This window comes from Eptatretus burgeri, chromosome 7 (assembly GCF_056783735.1).
Source record: "Eptatretus burgeri isolate ZD-2024b chromosome 7, Ebu_testis_v1, whole genome shotgun sequence".
NCBI lineage: Eukaryota > Metazoa > Chordata > Myxini > Myxiniformes > Myxinidae > Eptatretus > Eptatretus burgeri.
This window is the reverse complement of record NC_140967.1, coordinates 49,961,576-49,979,675: the sequence shown is the minus strand read 5'-3', so window position 1 is coordinate 49,979,675 and position 18,100 is coordinate 49,961,576. Positions and strand designations below refer to the sequence as shown.

General features: G+C 42.9%; 2 protein-coding genes across 3 annotated transcripts in view; both read left to right on the top strand.

The window, feature by feature from the left end:
• TANGO6 (transport and golgi organization 6 homolog) overlaps positions 1–268 on the top strand; it is a 243,566-nt gene extending 243,298 nt beyond the window's left edge. For both annotated transcript variants that reach the window (XM_085888467.1, XM_085888468.1), the window contains exon 8: positions 1–268. This exon is cut by the window's left edge and continues 111 nt beyond it. In XM_085888467.1, the coding sequence (XP_085744593.1) occupies positions 1–66 (66 nt within the window). In that variant the 3' untranslated portion in view covers positions 67–268.
• A 266-nt stretch (positions 269–534) lies between these two features.
• LOC147023242 (hyaluronan synthase 2-like) overlaps positions 535–18,100 on the top strand; it is a 42,089-nt gene continuing 24,523 nt past the window's right edge. The window contains exons 1-3 of the mRNA XM_085888465.1: positions 535–1,875; positions 3,258–3,881; positions 15,223–15,324. Coding sequence (XP_085744591.1) covers positions 3,258–3,881; positions 15,223–15,324 — 726 coding nt within the window. The 5' untranslated portion in view covers positions 535–1,875. The remainder of the gene's footprint in view (positions 1,876–3,257; positions 3,882–15,222; positions 15,325–18,100) is intronic.

The following is an 18,100-nucleotide window of genomic DNA, read 5'->3' as shown; positions in this document are numbered from 1 at the left end:
CAGATTATGCGCAATTTCCTCTTTCCTTCAGACAACCTCCAGAAGCGTATCGTGATACTGCCCTGACGACCCATCCTCCATGCTCAGCACTGCTTCATGCGCAGTTTCCAACGTTAATCCCACCCCCCCCCCATCGGTGACGACTCTCTTTCTCCCTCTCCTCTCCTCCTCCTCCCTCCCGCCACCCTATCTTGTCTGACTCCACCGCATACTACACCCTGTACCGCCTCCATAAGTTGTTAAAATAAAACTAACTTCTTCAATGAAACATTGCCCTCTTGCTGCACATGCGCACCCTCACCCCCTCCCTGTCATCCTGCATCCTCCCCTCCACACGATGAGCCCAGCACATGGAGCACCCCCAGAGGAAGGCAAGGGAATTGGCTCAAATCGCGGGAAACACTCAGGAGGGATCGCAGGGCCAAAGTCGACAGAGAAATTTCTGTCTAAGAATAATTCTCGAGCGAGAATATCTTGGAGGAAAAGCTCGCCCTGCTTTGTTGACGAGCGTGTTCTTCAATGCTCATCAGGGTGATGCTTATCTTCAAAGCCACGCTACCACTGTGATTGTGTGTTTTGTCGACCATTGGTGCAACCTATATGCACCAGTTATCGCTTGTAAATGTCACTAAAGCACATTCTCGTTCAACGCATGGGTTCTCCGTTTATGCTGATTCAATCAGGAAGCATTATAGGAAACTGCTCAAAATATTGCTGGTCGATAAACTTTACCATAAACAGGTTATATAAACGAGGTTACACGTGCAGCTACGATATGCGTTTTCAAGTGCAAGCCAAGTCGCAAGCTCAAGGTGTAAATTGCACGCACTGGGTGCACGCACTGGATCCACTGTGGCTACGATTTGTAATTGGGTTTTGTCTTTTTTTGCAAAAAAAAAGTCTCAGGGAAGACCACTCAGCTGTCGAAGGGTCAGACCTGAGGCTTCCTTGCTAGTTGGTGCCACTTTATCACTGAATGTAGCTGCAAAAGCCTCTTGCTCTCTCTCACTCTGTGTAGTTGACAGCTTGTGGATTAAAGATCGAGAGATGAATTGTATAAAATGTTTTTTATCCCGCCCTAGGCACCGAAGAAGAGAAACTCCTTGGCGGTTGTAAAAACGTGTGTCGCGGTTGCATGCAACACGTGTTGCTAAGCTCGTCGTCCGATTCCCAGACGCTTCCCGCGCCCTCGTCCAGACGCAGCCGATGGAATCTTTTCACTTACACCACTTTGTGCATCCTAACCATCGTCCCTCCCTTTGGTGCCCCTTTCTTTATGCCTTTTCTATCGAAGGGGTTTTGCTTTGCTCACGTGGGAAGACCCCCCCCATCCCCCAGGTATTGCGTAAACTGCGCGTCCAGCCGCACGGAGCACAAGGGGTCCCTGCGCATATTGCATTGCTCAAAGAGGAGGAGGAAAGGGTGTCAAACAAGGCGCAGCCTTCAAATTTCGCCTCCCAAGAGATTTCTTGATGAGGTCAGTGGAGTCCCTCCCTCTTCTGTGCGCAAGCAATGGGAAGGTGGAGGAGGGGGGTCGGAGGAGAGGGGGGGCTGAGAGCACAGCTTTTAAAAGAAGCGCCATCCATCTGTAATAGGCGTCCACCAAGCGGCAAGAGGTGGTGGAGCTTTCAGGGTTCAGAGCATTTGGCCGCACGGGTAACTGGGCTCCGGTTAAAGTGAATGAGAAAGCGCGGTTTCAAATACTCGGTCGAAGGGATGCATCGATCCGAAAGGATGCAGACCCGTCCCGGACTATAACATCATAAGGGGCTCACCGGCTTCGAGCGCACTGCGCTGCAGCACCCAGAGCAAGCTGGGCCCAGCAAGCGAGCATCAAGGAAAGTTTCAAGAACTTCAAGCTTACAGCGGATCACGGTGAGTATGTGATACGTTTCCTCATATCGAAATCGATGCTACAGCTTTGCCCATTGTCTTGCGGATTTATTTGCTTCGAACGCACATCCCTATAAAAGTCATTTTCTGCAACACATATCTGCTCGTCGAGGCGACTTGATGTTCTCATCGATATTTGCACTCAGTTCTAGTGGTATTAGGACCTCCGTGAGCGTTTTTTATTATTATTCAAACTTGAAAGGTAGCCCTCAGTCAACTTAGTTTGCGTGGGGTTTTTTTTGCATCAACTATATGCGTATAGAAGGTATTAATCGGTGCATCCTCTTGTTTGGCGAACGGGTATCAAGTGCAACAACAAAAATTCACGACGACACTTTCAAAGGCAGTTGAGAAAGGCCCGCAATTGATTCTTTTACATCATAACACCGAATAGATTTGAAAGCACAATCGTGCAAGTCAAGTGCGCACTCTCAGGTCGGCTCCAAACTTTCAGCCAATGGAATTCAGCCAATCCAGGCGGTCTGGCGCGCGCCAAGCACGAGCGCTTGCCTCTCCCTGTATCCGCCCCCGAAGCCCTGCTTGGCACATGCGTTTCTGCATCGATTCCTTTTCGGTGTTCCTGTACCGTTATGTTATGTCTTGTTCGACGTCACTCCATTTGTGACTTTGCCGATGCTGCTGTGAGAGTAAAAACTGCACAAGCAAACAACTTATTTCCCTCCGATCTCCTTCGCCCACATCCCAACATCTTCCACTCCATTTTCGAACTAACAATTCAGCATGATATTGTAATATTGAATTTTTGGAACGACAAAGATCTTTTTCAAATAACCAATGATTTCATCACTCGCAAGAGCAAGCTTCGGGGTTCTGCGCAACTTACTGAATAAGTTAGCCCATCAATGATGAGAAACACGGAATCCGCATGTGACCATGATGGGTATATTCCCGTAACAGAGTACATTCAGGTCTAAAACCCACTGAGGATTGCGTAAATGGTCTTGATGGATCCCTAGCTCATGGTCGGCTCTCCTGTAGAGTTGTATTTTTCAGTATAGCATGTGCAAGCAAGTGTGCGGAAATGAACACGTACGCGACTAAAACACAATCTCTGATCAGAAAGCAGAATGTTTTCATGTTTTATCCTACGACTCCTTCCTCCTCCCACTCCCCCTCCCCCGGATCCTCCAAGCTTTCCAACTTACCCAATAAAGTCAAAAGGCGCATTCCGAGATAAGTAGGCAACATTCAGACACTAAATATGAATGAGTATTGAGTTTTCCACGACTGCATGCACCACACCCATGAGTTGTGCACCTGCTAACTAACGGCTGTGCACCCTCATGCTGAACCTACAATGGTTTTAACGTGATCGAACTCTGAGGTCTCTTTTCTCTCACTAGATGCAGTGTCAGCGTGTTATGTCAGCGCTTCGACTCATGGGCACGACATTGTTTGCCTTCGCCGTGCTGGGCGGGATAATGACTGCGTACATCACTGGTTACCAGTTTATATCAACCGATAACTACTACCTCTCGTTTGGGATGTACGGCGCCATCCTGGCTCTCCAGCTCCTCATCCAGAGCTTCTTCGCTTTCTTGGAGCACCGCAAGATGCGCCGAGCAACGACGCCTCTGAAGCTCACGCGGAGTGTTGCTCTGTGCATTGCTGCCTACCAAGAGGACCCCAACTACTTACGTAAATGCCTCATGTCCGTCAAACGGATGGCCTATCCAAACATACGTGTCATCATGGTGATCGACGGCAATGGAGACGAGGATGTCTACATGACGGACATCTTTCAGGAGATCTGGGGCCGTGACAACACGGCCAGCTATCGATGGAGCAGCAACTTCCATGAGCGTGGCCAGGGTGTCACGGATGGGGCGTTTGCGGAGAGCACGACTCGTGTCCGCGAAACGATCCTGGGTCACCGGCACTCCTGCATCATGCAGCAGTGGGGAGGAAAGCGGGAAGTCATGTACACTGCCTTCAAGGTTCTCGGCGATGCTGTGGATTATGTACAGGTATGGAGGTGAGAGAGGACACCACGACGCTCTGTTTATATGAAAAACAAAATTCTGCCTCCACGTGGAAGTTGTGCTTTGATGATGACACTTCACTGCTGCGTGTGTGTGTGTGTGTGTGTGTGTGTGTGTGTGTGTGTGTGTGTGTGTGTGTGTGCACGTGCACGTGTGTGTGTGTGTGTGTGTGTGTGTGTGTGTGTGTGTGTGTGTGTGTGTGTGTGTGTGTGTGTTGGTGGCGCGTGCGTGTGTTGGTGTGCACGCGCCACCATATATATATATATATATATATATATATATATATATATATATATATATATATATATATATATATATATATATATATATATATCTCTCTCTCTCTCTCTCTCTCTCTCTCTCTCTCTCTCTCTCTCTCTCTCTTTCTCTCTCTCTCTCTATCTATCTCTCTCGATCTCTCTCTCTCCCTCTCTCTCTCTCTCTCTCTCTCTCTCTCTCTCTCTCTCGATCTCTCTCTCGATCTCTCTCTCTCTCTCTCTCTCTCTCTCTCTCTCTCTCTCTCTCTCTCTCTCTCTCTCTCTCTCTCTCTCTCTCTCTCTCTCTCTCTCTCTCTCTCTCTCTCTCTCTCTCTGTCTCTCTCTCTCTCTCTCGTACAGTATTGGCGCTATTCCGAAAATATATAATTAAAAGGATTGCTGTAAATAATGTTAATTTCACATCATCCGATATTCAACTTCATTTTTATTGAAAACCTCAAAACATTGTTCCCATACTTAAAGTGAGAACCTTAACCTGAAAGCAATTGAATGGTTTCCTGACCGCATGGATCATCAGCTGAGCACCGTTCTTCCTCGAGGTTTCTATCCTTTCAGCCCAGAACCTCTCCAAACGGCGGATCTCCAACCTCGGTCACAGATCCTCATCAATAGATCCACATCCTCAGTTGCATCCGTGCAGTCAGGTGTTTATGAAATCCATGCTCAATTTTGAACCTCATTAACTTTGGAGGAAGACATGATAGAAGCAAACTGTGAATGGCATGTGAAAGCATAGTTAATAAACTTTCGTTACTGTTGTATTAATGTTTTTTTCGTTTCATTTCAGATTCTTAAACTGATTGAAAATGGCAACAGTAGAAGAAAAGGTTACCTGTTTGTTGTGGCTACCAGAACAGAAGTTCATAACAGCTGAGAGGAGAAAATTCACTGCTCGTTACTGGAAAGATGAACCACATAGGAACTCAATTAACAATTGCATGGAAGAGTTTAAAGGAACTGGGTCAGGGGATGACAAACCACGATCCGTGAGTCCTCGAATCAGTGAGGAGATTGTGGCTGTCATCCAGGAAGCATTTTAGTTGAGTTCATGAAAGGCATTGTGACGTTCATCCGGTGAACTAAACATCCCATAATGACCAGTGAACAAAATTCTCAAAGTGAAGTTGCATGAACATGCTTACAAGATTCAGGTGGTTCAAATGTTACAGGAAGAGGACTGCCATGCAAGGTTAAATTTCTGTAAACAGTTTGAATCAAAAATTCACAATTCCCCTGGGTTACTTGACGAGGAGACATTTTCTGATGAGGCAACTTCTACATCAGTGGTGAAGTCAGCCACAACAATTACAGCACTTGGGGGACAGAAAATTCTCAGGAAGTTTGGTAACAGGAAAGAGATCATCAGAAATCGACACCTGGTTTGCTTTTAGGAAATCACGTACCATTGGTCCTTTCTGTTTTTGAAGAATAAAGTCAATAGTGAATGTACTTTGCAATGTTGCAGAATTTCTTTGTTTCTGAAGTCCAATGATTAAATCTTTCAGGTAGTATGCCTTCTTCCAGCAAGATGGTGCTTCCTGCCACTGTGCTTCAAACATATGACGATTCTTGAATGACGTCTTCCAAGACAAGTGGATCAGTAGATGTGGACCAACTAACTGCTTGACCTATCCTCCCTCATTGGACTACTTTTTTGGGGCGATGTTAAAACTTTTGTTTCGTCATAAAAAAAGAATCCCAAACGAAACTCGTGAAATCACTCAGCAGCAACTCTAAGACGTCTTCAACGAGTTTTCAACAAAAAGTTGCATTAAACGATGTATTACCATAAAAAGATGGTGGTCAAATTATGTTGAAACCTAAATATTTGAACTTTAATGTGTAAAAGTTAATGAATTATGCTTTCATATGCTATTTACAGTGTGTGTGTGTGTGTGTGTGTGTGTGTGTGTGTGTGTGTGTGTGTGTGTGTGTGTGTGTGTGTGTGTGTGTGTGTGTGTGTGTGTGTACTGTATGTACTGTATGTACTGTATGTATGTGCAGGTCGGGGGAAAAAATGGAAACACAAATGTACAGTCACTAAATAGGGAATTTGGCCACCACGTATGGCCAGATGTACGTGGCAGAGTCCACCAGTGTCTAGAATTTTGCAGGAGGGATGCAGCACCATTTTTCCATGAGAAAGTTAATCAACTCACACCTGTTTGATGGAGGTGGAAAACCCCATCTTAGGTGTCATTCCAAAATATCCCATAAAAGCTTGATTGAGTTCAGATGTGGTGTCTGAGAAAGCCATGACATGGATAACATCAGTGTCATGTTCATCAATCCATTGGATGACCAAATGTTCTCTGTGGATGGGGGCATTGGGGGGGAAGGGGGTCTCCTCTTGTAGCCATGCTAGCCATAATTATAGGGCAACCAGGCCTGTGCAGCATTTTTATACATGACCCTAAGCATGCTGGGATGTTATTTGCTTTATTAACATGTGGGCGACACCTGTGTGGAAGCCGTTGCTTGGTGTCCCTCATTTATCCAGGTGTTTCCACTTGTTTTTGTCCACGACCTGTATGTACATACATTCAGATTTTTGTTTTTTTTTCAATTTAAAGGAGTCTTCTTTCTTAGTATAGTCTTAAGATGATGATCGGTGACTCCAAGGCCCTTCCAGAGTCCCAAAGAAATCTCAAGGAGTGATTTGCTTGAGTGGCGGACTGACAGTATTCTGAGCCCTCGAGCAAAAGGAGTCTTTTGGCCCTCAACATCAAAGTTCTTGAATGAGAATTAGTATGAATTAAAAGTTTCCTAAAACAAACATTTTTGCATCAGCATTTTGCCTTTGCCTTCCAAGCAGTGAGACAGAGTAGGAATTTGGAATTTGTCCATGGTGCTTGGCAATGCCTTGCCTATTCTCGGTCAAGACACTGTGGGGTCTTTAAAATCCACCATCTCCCACAATCGACAAATGCTCGCAGACAGGCGAGCTAGCTTAATATCCATTTGATAGACTGTGGAGTTTGGGATCAAACTCCTTGCCGATATGAAGCCTCAATCTTATGTTTACACTCGCGTCAGGAATCGACCCCAGACTAGCCAGCTCAATATTTGAGTCCACTAACTCTGAGCTGTCCTTTCAGCTCCAATCTTACCATAATAATGAAAATTGAACAATAGACTATAGATCCTGGATCAATGCTTATTGACAATGTGAAGTTGAAAGCAGAATGTAAAATTATATATATTATACACATTTGATTATGATAAAATGCACATAGAGAAAGAGAGGGAAAGAGGAGGATATCAAGGAAGTGGGTTGGGAGGAGGATGGGGAGGGAGGGGAGAGAGAGACAGGAGAGGAGGGGGAGAAAATAAATTTTAAACACATTTCCTGGAAATTACTTTATTTATGCTTTGTGGAGCAAAAGGAAGCCAGACTGGTGGTGTAATGGTTAGAGCGTCTGTCCTGAGTATGGGAGGTCAGTGGTTCAAACCCCTGCTGAGTCATATGAAAGACTATAAAATGAAATGGTACCTGCTGATTCCTTGCTGATATTCAGCATTTTAAAAGTATGGGACATGGCCAAACAATGCTGGGAACGCAAAGGCAAACCACCCAGTATAACCCTTGCCAAGAAACTTATTCAGCATCACTGACACTCTGCAAAGAGTATGGTACATCAAAATCAAATCAAAAAGGGAAGGGAAGCTCCCTGTGAAACAATATGGGGGCGGATCATTGTGCTGCCGTGGAAAGGGATAGGGGTGGAATGTTTGGAGAATTGTTCGAACGAGACATTGGTTTAACAAAACGCCAACTTTTTCATTTTCCATATCCATGTATATATCATGTGAAAGAAAATATCTAAATATTCATTTTTTTAATTTTTTATTTTAGACAAAAAGGTGCGTCCAACCAATAATGTAACTAGATCTACTCTGCTCTTCATTACCGTACCCCTGCTAATGCTGATAATGTCCTGACCCGACTTATCCCTGCTAATCATTACTAGATTGGAAAGATACATAGATCTCGTTACTTTTTTGGTTGGATGTGCCTTTTTTCTCTGAAAATGCATAAATATATATATATATATATATATATATATATAAATATATATATGTACCCTGGTATACTTTCTTGATCTGTCTTGGGCTGCTGAGTGTCAGGTTCATAGAACCTTTTTAACGATCCTCCTAATCATAACGGTTATGAAGAGTGCTCAAGTTTTTTGGGGTTTTTTTCCAAGACCGGAAAACGACCTTATCTGGCAGTTCTAAACTTAGTGTAAGTAACTACTGATAATGTGTTAAAAATGTAACCTCGAAAGTGAGGTGGAATGCTTTTCCTTATATATAGTAGGTGATGTTAATATGTTTTTCCTTATATACTATTATGAATACTGTGATGAGGGTAAAATGTTGCAAAACCATTGATTACTGTATTAGTAAGTGACGTAGTATAATATAGGTTTGCGATACTATAATTCTGCATCACAAAACCAGCTATAGTGTATGTTACGTGTCCAGCATTAATGTTCCACAAACATTCCAGACTGAGGGCTTTCAGGCAAATGGTGATGATTCCTTGCCACTTTGGCAAAATATTCAACTCTGATCCAAGCTTCCTCCTTGTTTTCATACCTGGCAAAGTCCACGAACCATAGGACAAATGGATACTGCATGAGCACAGCATCCAAAAGCATAGGCTCCTGCTTTATGCAAAAAGTACAGGCCACTGATAATGACAGTGAAAAGCACCATATTTGTTGCATGTGTCGTAGGATTTTGAGCTGGAGTTGTTTGTACTAGATCTGAGTTCAGAGGAAACCTGGGGTCTGGATATGGACCATCACCTCGTACTACCTGTCCTCCTACAGATGTTCTCTTGCATTCAATCCAGCTTGCTTTAGTTGGTACACTCTGAAGGTGAGCTCCATTCACCTTCTGTGGGAATGAGACGCGGCACTTGTTGGGATGAATAACTTTACACTGAACACTGTTGGAGATCAAATGAACAACTACTACTTTACGAGCCCCGATTGTTCACACCTTGTTGTGGGGTTGGCCGGGAAATGTTTTTGGCTCGAGTCTTTCATAAACAGGCTGCTCAGGGCTGATGTTCGACTGAAGGTGACAGGAAATTAGCCAGGGGTGCCGGTGATAACTCACCTAGTCTTCATGAAGAATACCGTGGGATCTTTAACATCCACTAACTAATGCTATTACATGGGGTTCCCAGATTATCATCTCCTTTTCAGGGTACATTATTTGTGTGTTCACCTCTGGGTTGAGTTCTTCCAACTTTGCTTTAATTTCATTAAATAGGGGAGGTTTTTTTTACCTCATTGACACACCTTGATGAAATACAGTGGCCTGCCTGAATAAAATGAACATCCCTGATTGAAAACAAATTAAATTTTAACAATCGATACAGTCAGCTAATGCTGTCTGTCTGTCTGTCTGTCTGTCTGTCTGGCTGTCCCACCCTGAAATACGGAAACACTCCTCAGAGAGAAAAAAATTAAGCAGGGTAAAAGTTGCTTCAAATTAATCAAAATTATATTTTTTACAACCAGACAAAAAAAGGAATTGAACCTGGGTGGTGTTTAGGCAACAGACCGCAACCTCAGTCACTCCAGCATTTTTGAGTTCTTTCAACCAGCGCAATAATAAAAGACTTACTTCTTTTATATCGTGGTATTTTTACCCCGGGCTTCTGCTCGTAAGTGAAATGGTCTACACACGGTACATTGGTATCTGGTAGCATGTCGCTTGGCATTGTACGGAGCTTTTAAACCCATGAAGGTATCTCGTCGATGATATTCTTTATTATGGCCTGATCCACATTTTGCCGAATTTGGAACAGATTTTTGTGGCAGCTCTTACGTATTACTCGGCAGCGGTCGGATTTTTCTTTTCACTGCCAGTCTGTGTTGTTGCCAGAGTTCTGGTACAATATCAATATGTTGCGTTTGGCTTTGCAGTCATTCTGTAACCTCCGTACTCATCTCTGATGATTTAACTTTTCGTTTTTTTTAAAAATTTTGATTCTGCACTTCACCGACATGCGATTACTTTATCTATTTCAGATTTTTTTTTTTTTTTTTTTCCTTTTTAAAATGCCATACTCTATTCTTCCTTATTTGCCTTTTCTTTTTGAAGTCTCTCACTCTTATCCTTCTCTATACCGAACTTGTAATGTTATCAAAGACATCAATAATAATAATAACAATAATAATAATAATAAAATATGATTATTTGTGCCATTTCTGTTGCACACACTTCTACTTATTTGATCAGATTTTGATCATGTGATCTAATCTCTTGTTGAAAGCTCACTATTCATAGACCTTCAACATACCATATTAGCATTTTGACTCAAAAGAGCTTTTCAGAGTTTCCCTCCAGATGTTGGCAGTACACCGCCATCTCAGGTAATCCTTTCTCCATGCACATTATCTTTTCTACCATCATTAACTGTCCCTACCTCTCCATTATCTGCCCTTCTACTTACAGATTGTTGTTTCCTTCCCTCTTATCCCCCCCTCTTACATTTTCTTCATCGCTTTGTTGTTGCCTCCGTCACCAAAGGTGGAAGGAGGTATTGTTTTCACCCCTGGTTGTGTGTTTGTTTGTTTGTCTGTGAGCAGGGCATCTCAAAACATTGCGGACGGATTCGGACGAAACTTTGGGGTCAGGTTGGGTGTGTGACAAGAAAGCATTGATATTGATTCGATTTTGGTGAAGATCTGGATCCAGATGCTAGAATTATTTACCTGATTCTTCACCATTAAGAAATTGGGCCAAAAATAATATGTGGTATATCTCAAAAAGATCTGGATGTGTTATGACAAAACTTGGTGGTTGAGTTGAGTCGGTGACAATAACAAGCCCATTCATTTGTGGTTATGGTCCGGGTGTGGATCCAACCTATCGGTGGAAAACAAAACGTGAAATGTTCAGCCTGGCAGAGGTATGTACCGAGTGCTGTTCTAGTTACCTCCGTCATTGATGGTTGACGGAGGTTATGTTTTCACCCCTGTCTGTCTGTTTGTTTGTCTGTGAGCAGGATATCTCAAAACGTTGTTGATGGATTCACATGAAACTTACTGGACAAATTTGGTGTGTGACAAGGAAGAATTGATTTGATTTTGGTGAAGATCCAAATTCGGATTCGGATGCGAGAATTTTTTAATTTTTCAAGTGATTCTTCATCATTGAAAGATGGGGCCAAAAACTATATCGAGCATGATATTTCCAACTTGGTGGATGAGTTGGGAAGGTGATAAGAACAAGCCGATTCGATTTTGTTTCAGGTTCGGATTCAGATCCGGCCTTACAGTGCGAAACAAAGCATAAAAAGTGTTCAGCTTGGCGGAGGTATGCACTCTACCAAGTGCTGTTCGAGTTCTGCATGTTGTCCCACTGTCAGGCAGTGTCTTCTACTCTCTCACGTCACTTTTACTTTCAGCTAAAGTTTGTGTACAGGAAAATGAGTTGTTAAATGGGCGTCCCATCTGCCAGCATTCATTGGTGGCCTTCGCAAAGAGTAGGGAAGCTATCACCGGCATCATGGCCAAATTCCGAATTCCTACCCTTACCAGCAGAGGGTATTGCATCAGCGGCCCTCAGCTAATGATGTTACCCTGCAGCCTTGTGTTGCATCCAAACGAAGAAAGAAAAACATCACTGACATGCATTTACTTTATTTTTTTCTATTTTTTCCTTTAAAAAATGCCTTTCTGTCCATAAATTGTAATGCTTAACACAATTCTTCTTTGCTTGGCTTTTCTTTTTAAAGTCTCTCACTCTTATCTTTCTCTATACCAAATATGTAATGTTGTCATTGACTTATCTCCAAGAATATGATCATTTGTGCCATTTCTGTTCCACGCACTTCGACTTGTTTGATCAGATTTAGATCATGTGGATCATGTGATCTTATCTCTTCTTGAAAGCTCACTATTCATAGACTTTCAACGTACCATATTAGCATTTGTAGACTCAAGAGCTTTTCAGAGTTTCCTTCCAGATGTTGGCAGTACACCGCCATCTCAGGTAATCCTTCATACTGTACCCATTATCTTTTCTACCCTTATTAACTGTCCCTCCCTCTCCATGATCTCCCTTTATACTTGCACATTATTATGTTTCTCTCCCCTCCTCCTGTTTCTTCGTCCCTTTGTTGTTCTGCATGTTGTCCCACTGTCAGACTATCTTACCTTCTGTCACCTCACTTTTCCTAAATCTGTGTACAATAAAGAGTTTTAAGGATACAATATGATCAGTTTTCCATGAACTAAAACATTTTTAAACTCAACACTCAACCCATTTAGAGAAATTTCAGTATATCTTCCCAGAGGCATACTTGTCTGAAAGATGAAATTGGTTAGACTAACAAATCCCACATTGAAGATCGGACAGCTGGCTTTCTCTTTCCTCCAAAGAACAGCATGTTCCACAATACAGTGTCCTCTTCTAGAATGCCTGTGTCCTCAGAGACTCCACATTGTATCGTGCAGAACCCAATCCCACTGTGAGGCAGACTGCAGCTGCATCACTCTACAAATCTGGAATTCATTTGATGCTGGTCTGGTAAATGGAACATGTCCTTCAATCCTGGAAAATCTCACTGTCTCACCCTGTCGCTGCGGAAGGATCGTCAGACTAACCCACCTGTCTATTTCCCTCATCAGCCACTGGAAGAGGTTGTCTCTTTAACTTCTAGGCCTTACCATCAGCCATGACCTTTCATGGGCCGATGACATAGCAAAGCTTGCCTCCAAAGCAAGTCGTGAACTGGGCATCCTCTGTCGATCCAAGTCTTTCCTTGGAAAATGAGAGCTACTCACAGTCCACAAGGCCTTTGTGTGTAGCTCTGGCACCCCAGCATCACATCTGTTTCTCCTGGATTCTGTGGAATCTAAAAGTCTCAACATTATTAGAATCTCCTGCAACGGGGCCGTGGAATCACAAGGTTTGTTGCTTTCACATTGCTGGCAGATCGGTACTCTCTCTGCTTTCTACTACCTCTTCTCCAACATTGCTCCCTCTGCACTCTCAGTCCTCTGACCTTCCCCCTCACTCCAGGATGTGCACGTTCTTTCCATAATCATCTCCTGGTTAAACTTCCATACTCCAGACTGACTTCACACCTCAACTCCTTTGTTCCTCGTTTCTCCCATCTATGGAACCGCCTTCCAGAGGACATTCTTTCCCACTCTACCCTCCGGAGTTTCAAGCAGGCGGTGCACCACCTCCTCGTGTCATCCCCCGTCCTAACCCTTGATTTTTATTATATCCTCATTGAGCTTTCCAGCCCATTGCTCTTACTTGCTGATTTTAGTGTTTCCTTTCATTCTCTTTCTTCCTTTCATGTTCATTTAATTCCTTTTCTAGTTGTGCCCAATTGTTGCCCCGCTGCCCCCACTATCAATTTAGCCTTGCTCTTCCATGAGTCCCGCTCTTGCAGGGAAAATGGCAGTTTACTCCAATCCAATTTTGCTCAATCAAAGGTAGGACCATAAGAGCCTAATACCGCTAAATTATCCTGCTGTAAAGTTAAGAGACAATTCAAAACAATATAAAGTGCAAACGTTTGGCTGGAGGATCATCTGTTCAAGAACATGTAGGTAATTTGAGATATATGTTAATGTGCTTTTGAAGAGCATCATCATGTAACTGCTTCTCATCAGTCACTCCTTTTATGGCACATTTTTCTTGAGGTTTTGGAGGTTCATGTCTTGCTCTTCTCTTCCCTTGGAAAAGTCCCTATTTACGTAAATACTTGGAAACAAAAGCCGAGTTTTCTGGACTCTCCTGATCGATATAACTGCAATGTTTTATGAAGACTTGATCTTGTCTTGTCCTCAATGTTTAGTAAAGATGACAGTTTTTGAGCTTGCAGGAAACATTAGAGGGGCATGCACACTCGTCCTTGAGCCGTCTAGCCTTGGTTGGAATCTCCAGCCAGCTAGTAACTGTTTCGAACATCGAGAGAGGTGGGGGTGGGGGTAGATCTTGAATCAACTTTCCTATCCTTACTCTATCTATCACTCGAACCCTCCCTCTCTCTCTCAAACTTTCAAAATCCCACCTCTCCCAGCCCCACCATGTTAAGCCTCTTTTGTGAGGCAGGTTTATGTGAGGCACTATTATGCAGTACCTATATTACAAAAGAACTTTGGGCCCGATTTAAACACAGTCGATCCTGTGTGCTTAGCATGCAGGAAGCAATGTTACACGCACAAGAGTAAACACAAGGAGGAAAAGCTTCATCCGCCTCTTTTGGGCTGTATCATCAACATTAAGTAGCATTGGTGTAAAGCACAGGAGCTTGTGTGATCTCAGCATCCTAAGTGCATTTATGTTATTAATCTCAGCAATAGCTGCATCACAATCTCACAAAACATAAACGATGCAAATTTACTCTGGAGTGTACCGGCTAAATCGAGAAAAGTTACATGCCTAAGAAAGACAGTGAATATAAGGTGAGCGCTCAGATCCGTGTCGACCTACGTGTAAACGACCAAAGAACTTATATGTCTCTGAAATACAGTGCTAGTCACTGTTATGTCAGTGCTGGAACCTATCCTGTTGAGTTTCACACTGCTGTGGCATTTATCGTATGGTCTCTGGCCTTTGCCGGGTATGATAACCAGGAGGTGGCACTTCCAGCTGGAGTACTTTTGCCATTGCCATTGAATTGGACAAGTCAGACGTCTCATGAAGTAGTGGGCGAAGATTCATTTAAAGAAATGTTTTAATGCAGTGTGTATTCCTGGCAGGACCTCCTTGAAACTTTGGTTGTTTCCAAATAAAGCTATAACATGTAAGATACGTACATGATCATTGGAATTTGTACATTTTGGATCATACTGAATTATGCTTTCCAAGATTTTGTGCAGATCTTAGATTGGATTGTTTTGGAGGTTTTGTTGCTGCTCGTACTTTATTAGTCAAAGTGTAACACGAGTGTACATCAGTAATTTACAATTCACATTGTCGAAGTGTTCAAAAGTGTAGACACCATGTTTGTGGTTCATCGTTACAGTTTATGTGTATTTTCTCCTCCTTTGTTCATGCAGGTATGCGATTCTGACACAGTACTGGACCCTGCAGCCACTGTAGAGATGGTCAAGGTTTTAGAGGAAGACCCAACGGTGGGAGGCGTGGGTGGTGATGTTCAGGTGAGAAAGTGGGCGGTACAGAACCAACATGCACTGCTTTTGAAAGTGTCAAAGACAACTTTTGACCCGTAGAAGTAAGTTTTAAAACTAAAACTTTGTTCAATGTAATTATTTATTTATTTTTACAATGGGCTTCTCATTCTGTTCCCTTTTAAAAACAATCTCTTGTGTGAATTGCTTTTTCTTTTCATCCTTGTGATTTGGTTCTTCACACACTCCATTTCCCTTGGCTAGATGTTACAAGAACACGAAAGCCTTACTATTCTCGTTATCTTTGGATTATTTTCTAAAGAATGCCAGCATTATAGAAACATTTGATGTAAACTTTTCAAGAAAACGTCCTTGCAGTAAACTTGCTAAGAAATATTTTTTGACTCGTAGGTTCTCGGGCTGGTAGCTCAGAACTGGAGGTACGCACATTGGCATCTAAGCTGTCCAGCCTGGGTTTGAATCTCGGCTTAGCTATAAACTGTCATCCTGGTGTCTGGCAGGCAGGGCGAGGTATGTGTGTACTGTCCTTCGGATGGACGTTAAACTGAGCGTTCCGTCTTCTGGCATTAGTTGGTGGATGTTAAAGATACCATTGTGTCATTCATGAAAAGTAGGCGAGCTATCGCCAGCACCCTGAACAAATTCCAAATTTGTGCCTTGACTCCCCTGTGTCGGAGTGGTGACCCCTCCAGGATTGAAAGTAATCCTAACCAATAAAACTGTTTTGACAGCCCTCTGTGTCTGACGGCGTGAGAAAAGTGATCCTTATAGTTTGTCCCTTTTGCAGCCAGCACAAGTACAATTGAATTCACCATTTGTTTACGGTAAATGCAAGCAAGCGCATAAGTAAGATAAACTATTTTCCTTCCTTTACTTTGTTTCAGCAACAAACTAAATATTTCAGATTTTTTTAATACAAGGTTGAGTCGAGGCTCATGAAATAAATAGCGAGGTGACGGTCAAATGGCAACAAACTGACAGCAGGGCAACAGAAACAATATACGAACAAAGGGAATGAACAAACATGAAAATAAGAGAAACAGACAAACAGAGACAGACAAATCGATCACAGTAACCGGTGTATAAGAGGTTTGGATTACTTATACTCCAGTGAGAGGGGTTTTTGATCTACAGTAAGGGGGTCTTCTGAGGGTTTATTTACCCTATGTTGACTTCCGCTTCCGGTTCTTGAGCGACGGTGGCGGTTCCTCTTCAGGGTCTCTGCCGACTTTCTCAAAGATAAGTTTTCCGGTCGTTTTTGTCGCGTTTTTACTGTCATTTTGTTATCTCTGTGTTTACTGTGGGTTTCTAGTTCGGTCTTGTTTTAAAACTTGTGATAATTGTTGAGTTTTCCTCGTCTTTTCATATCGGGTTTCATTGAGGCCTACCCTTCTTCCTGTTTGCGTGCACGATCGTGTTTATTGTATTTTCTCCTTATTCCCATCAGTTTTTATTTTATCCACTTTTCCCTCCACTCTCCTTCTATCGCTCTCAACTATACCCTCAATTTTATGTCTTAAAATAATATAGAATAGGCAAAGCCGAGAAGCGAACGTAGAATTCTTCTTACATTCGATGCTGCAATTTCCGGTTACTTCGGCCTGGATTCGGGATCAGTGAGCAAATAATGTTAATCACTATTAAAAATTATTTTTTGATGATGCGGGAGATATCTTTATTAAAATCAGTGGAGGAAATATACACCATGTCTGATATTATTTGGGTCTTTCATGTCTCCGACGATGCCTTTATCTCCTGGGACGCATCATTCCCCATGACAAAAACCGGAAGCAAAAGGGTCATAGCCGACGACACGGATTCCAAATTGCCAGGATATTGTGTTGTTGGTGTTGTTGTTTCCTATTCTCTCATGTGCACGTGTTGAGTATGAAGCTCACTGCGTTCGCTATAAAAAAATACAAGAAAAAATACCTTTACCTCCTCACCTTATGTCCCACGTAACCAAATGACTTCCTTTACGACTCTTCTTCCTCCTTCTACCATCTCCCTTCTACTTTTTCTGACCTACAATCACCATACACCTTCATGATTTGTTCTTCAACCTTTCCTTTCCCGCCTTTGGAACAAACTCCCACACTCTCTTCAATCCCACTCTCTTCCTTCCAGGTCTTCAATCTCACAGGACATAAACATGATCCCATGTACTGTCATGCCATGTTTTAAATCCCATGTTTGTTCAAACTCCCACACTCCCTTCATCCCCACTCTTCCCTCCAGGTCTTCAAAACAGCTGTTCACCCCCACCACCACCACCACCACCACCACCTCTTATCTTCCCCCATCCAAAACCACGATGTTTTCTACCCCCACTAATCGACCCCAAACCCACCCCCTAAAATTCCCTGCTTTCCTTCCTGAAAGTCCCTGGAGTGTCCATCTTCTTTACCCCATGTACCCCACTCCATCCTTCTCCCACAGATCTCCTGTGCCCAGGTGTGACTAAAAATCTTATAATTGGCTATTCCCCACTGTTTTGTGCTTCCCTCTCCCATCATTCTTGCCTCCTGCTCCCCTTGGTATACATTCTGTGTATTAGCACTTATACGAGCCTTGACATTGTATATATAAAAAATTTAAAAAAAAGTAAGAGGATTTTTCACCTCCAGAAAGATGGTAAACATGAGGATTCCCCCCCCCCCCATGTTTTCCATGGAACCACTTAATCAATCGACATGAACCTACACAATTATGATCTAGTAGTGATGGGGAACTCATGTCTTAAATTTCAACATGATCGGACACATGGTATGGCAACCAGAATTAT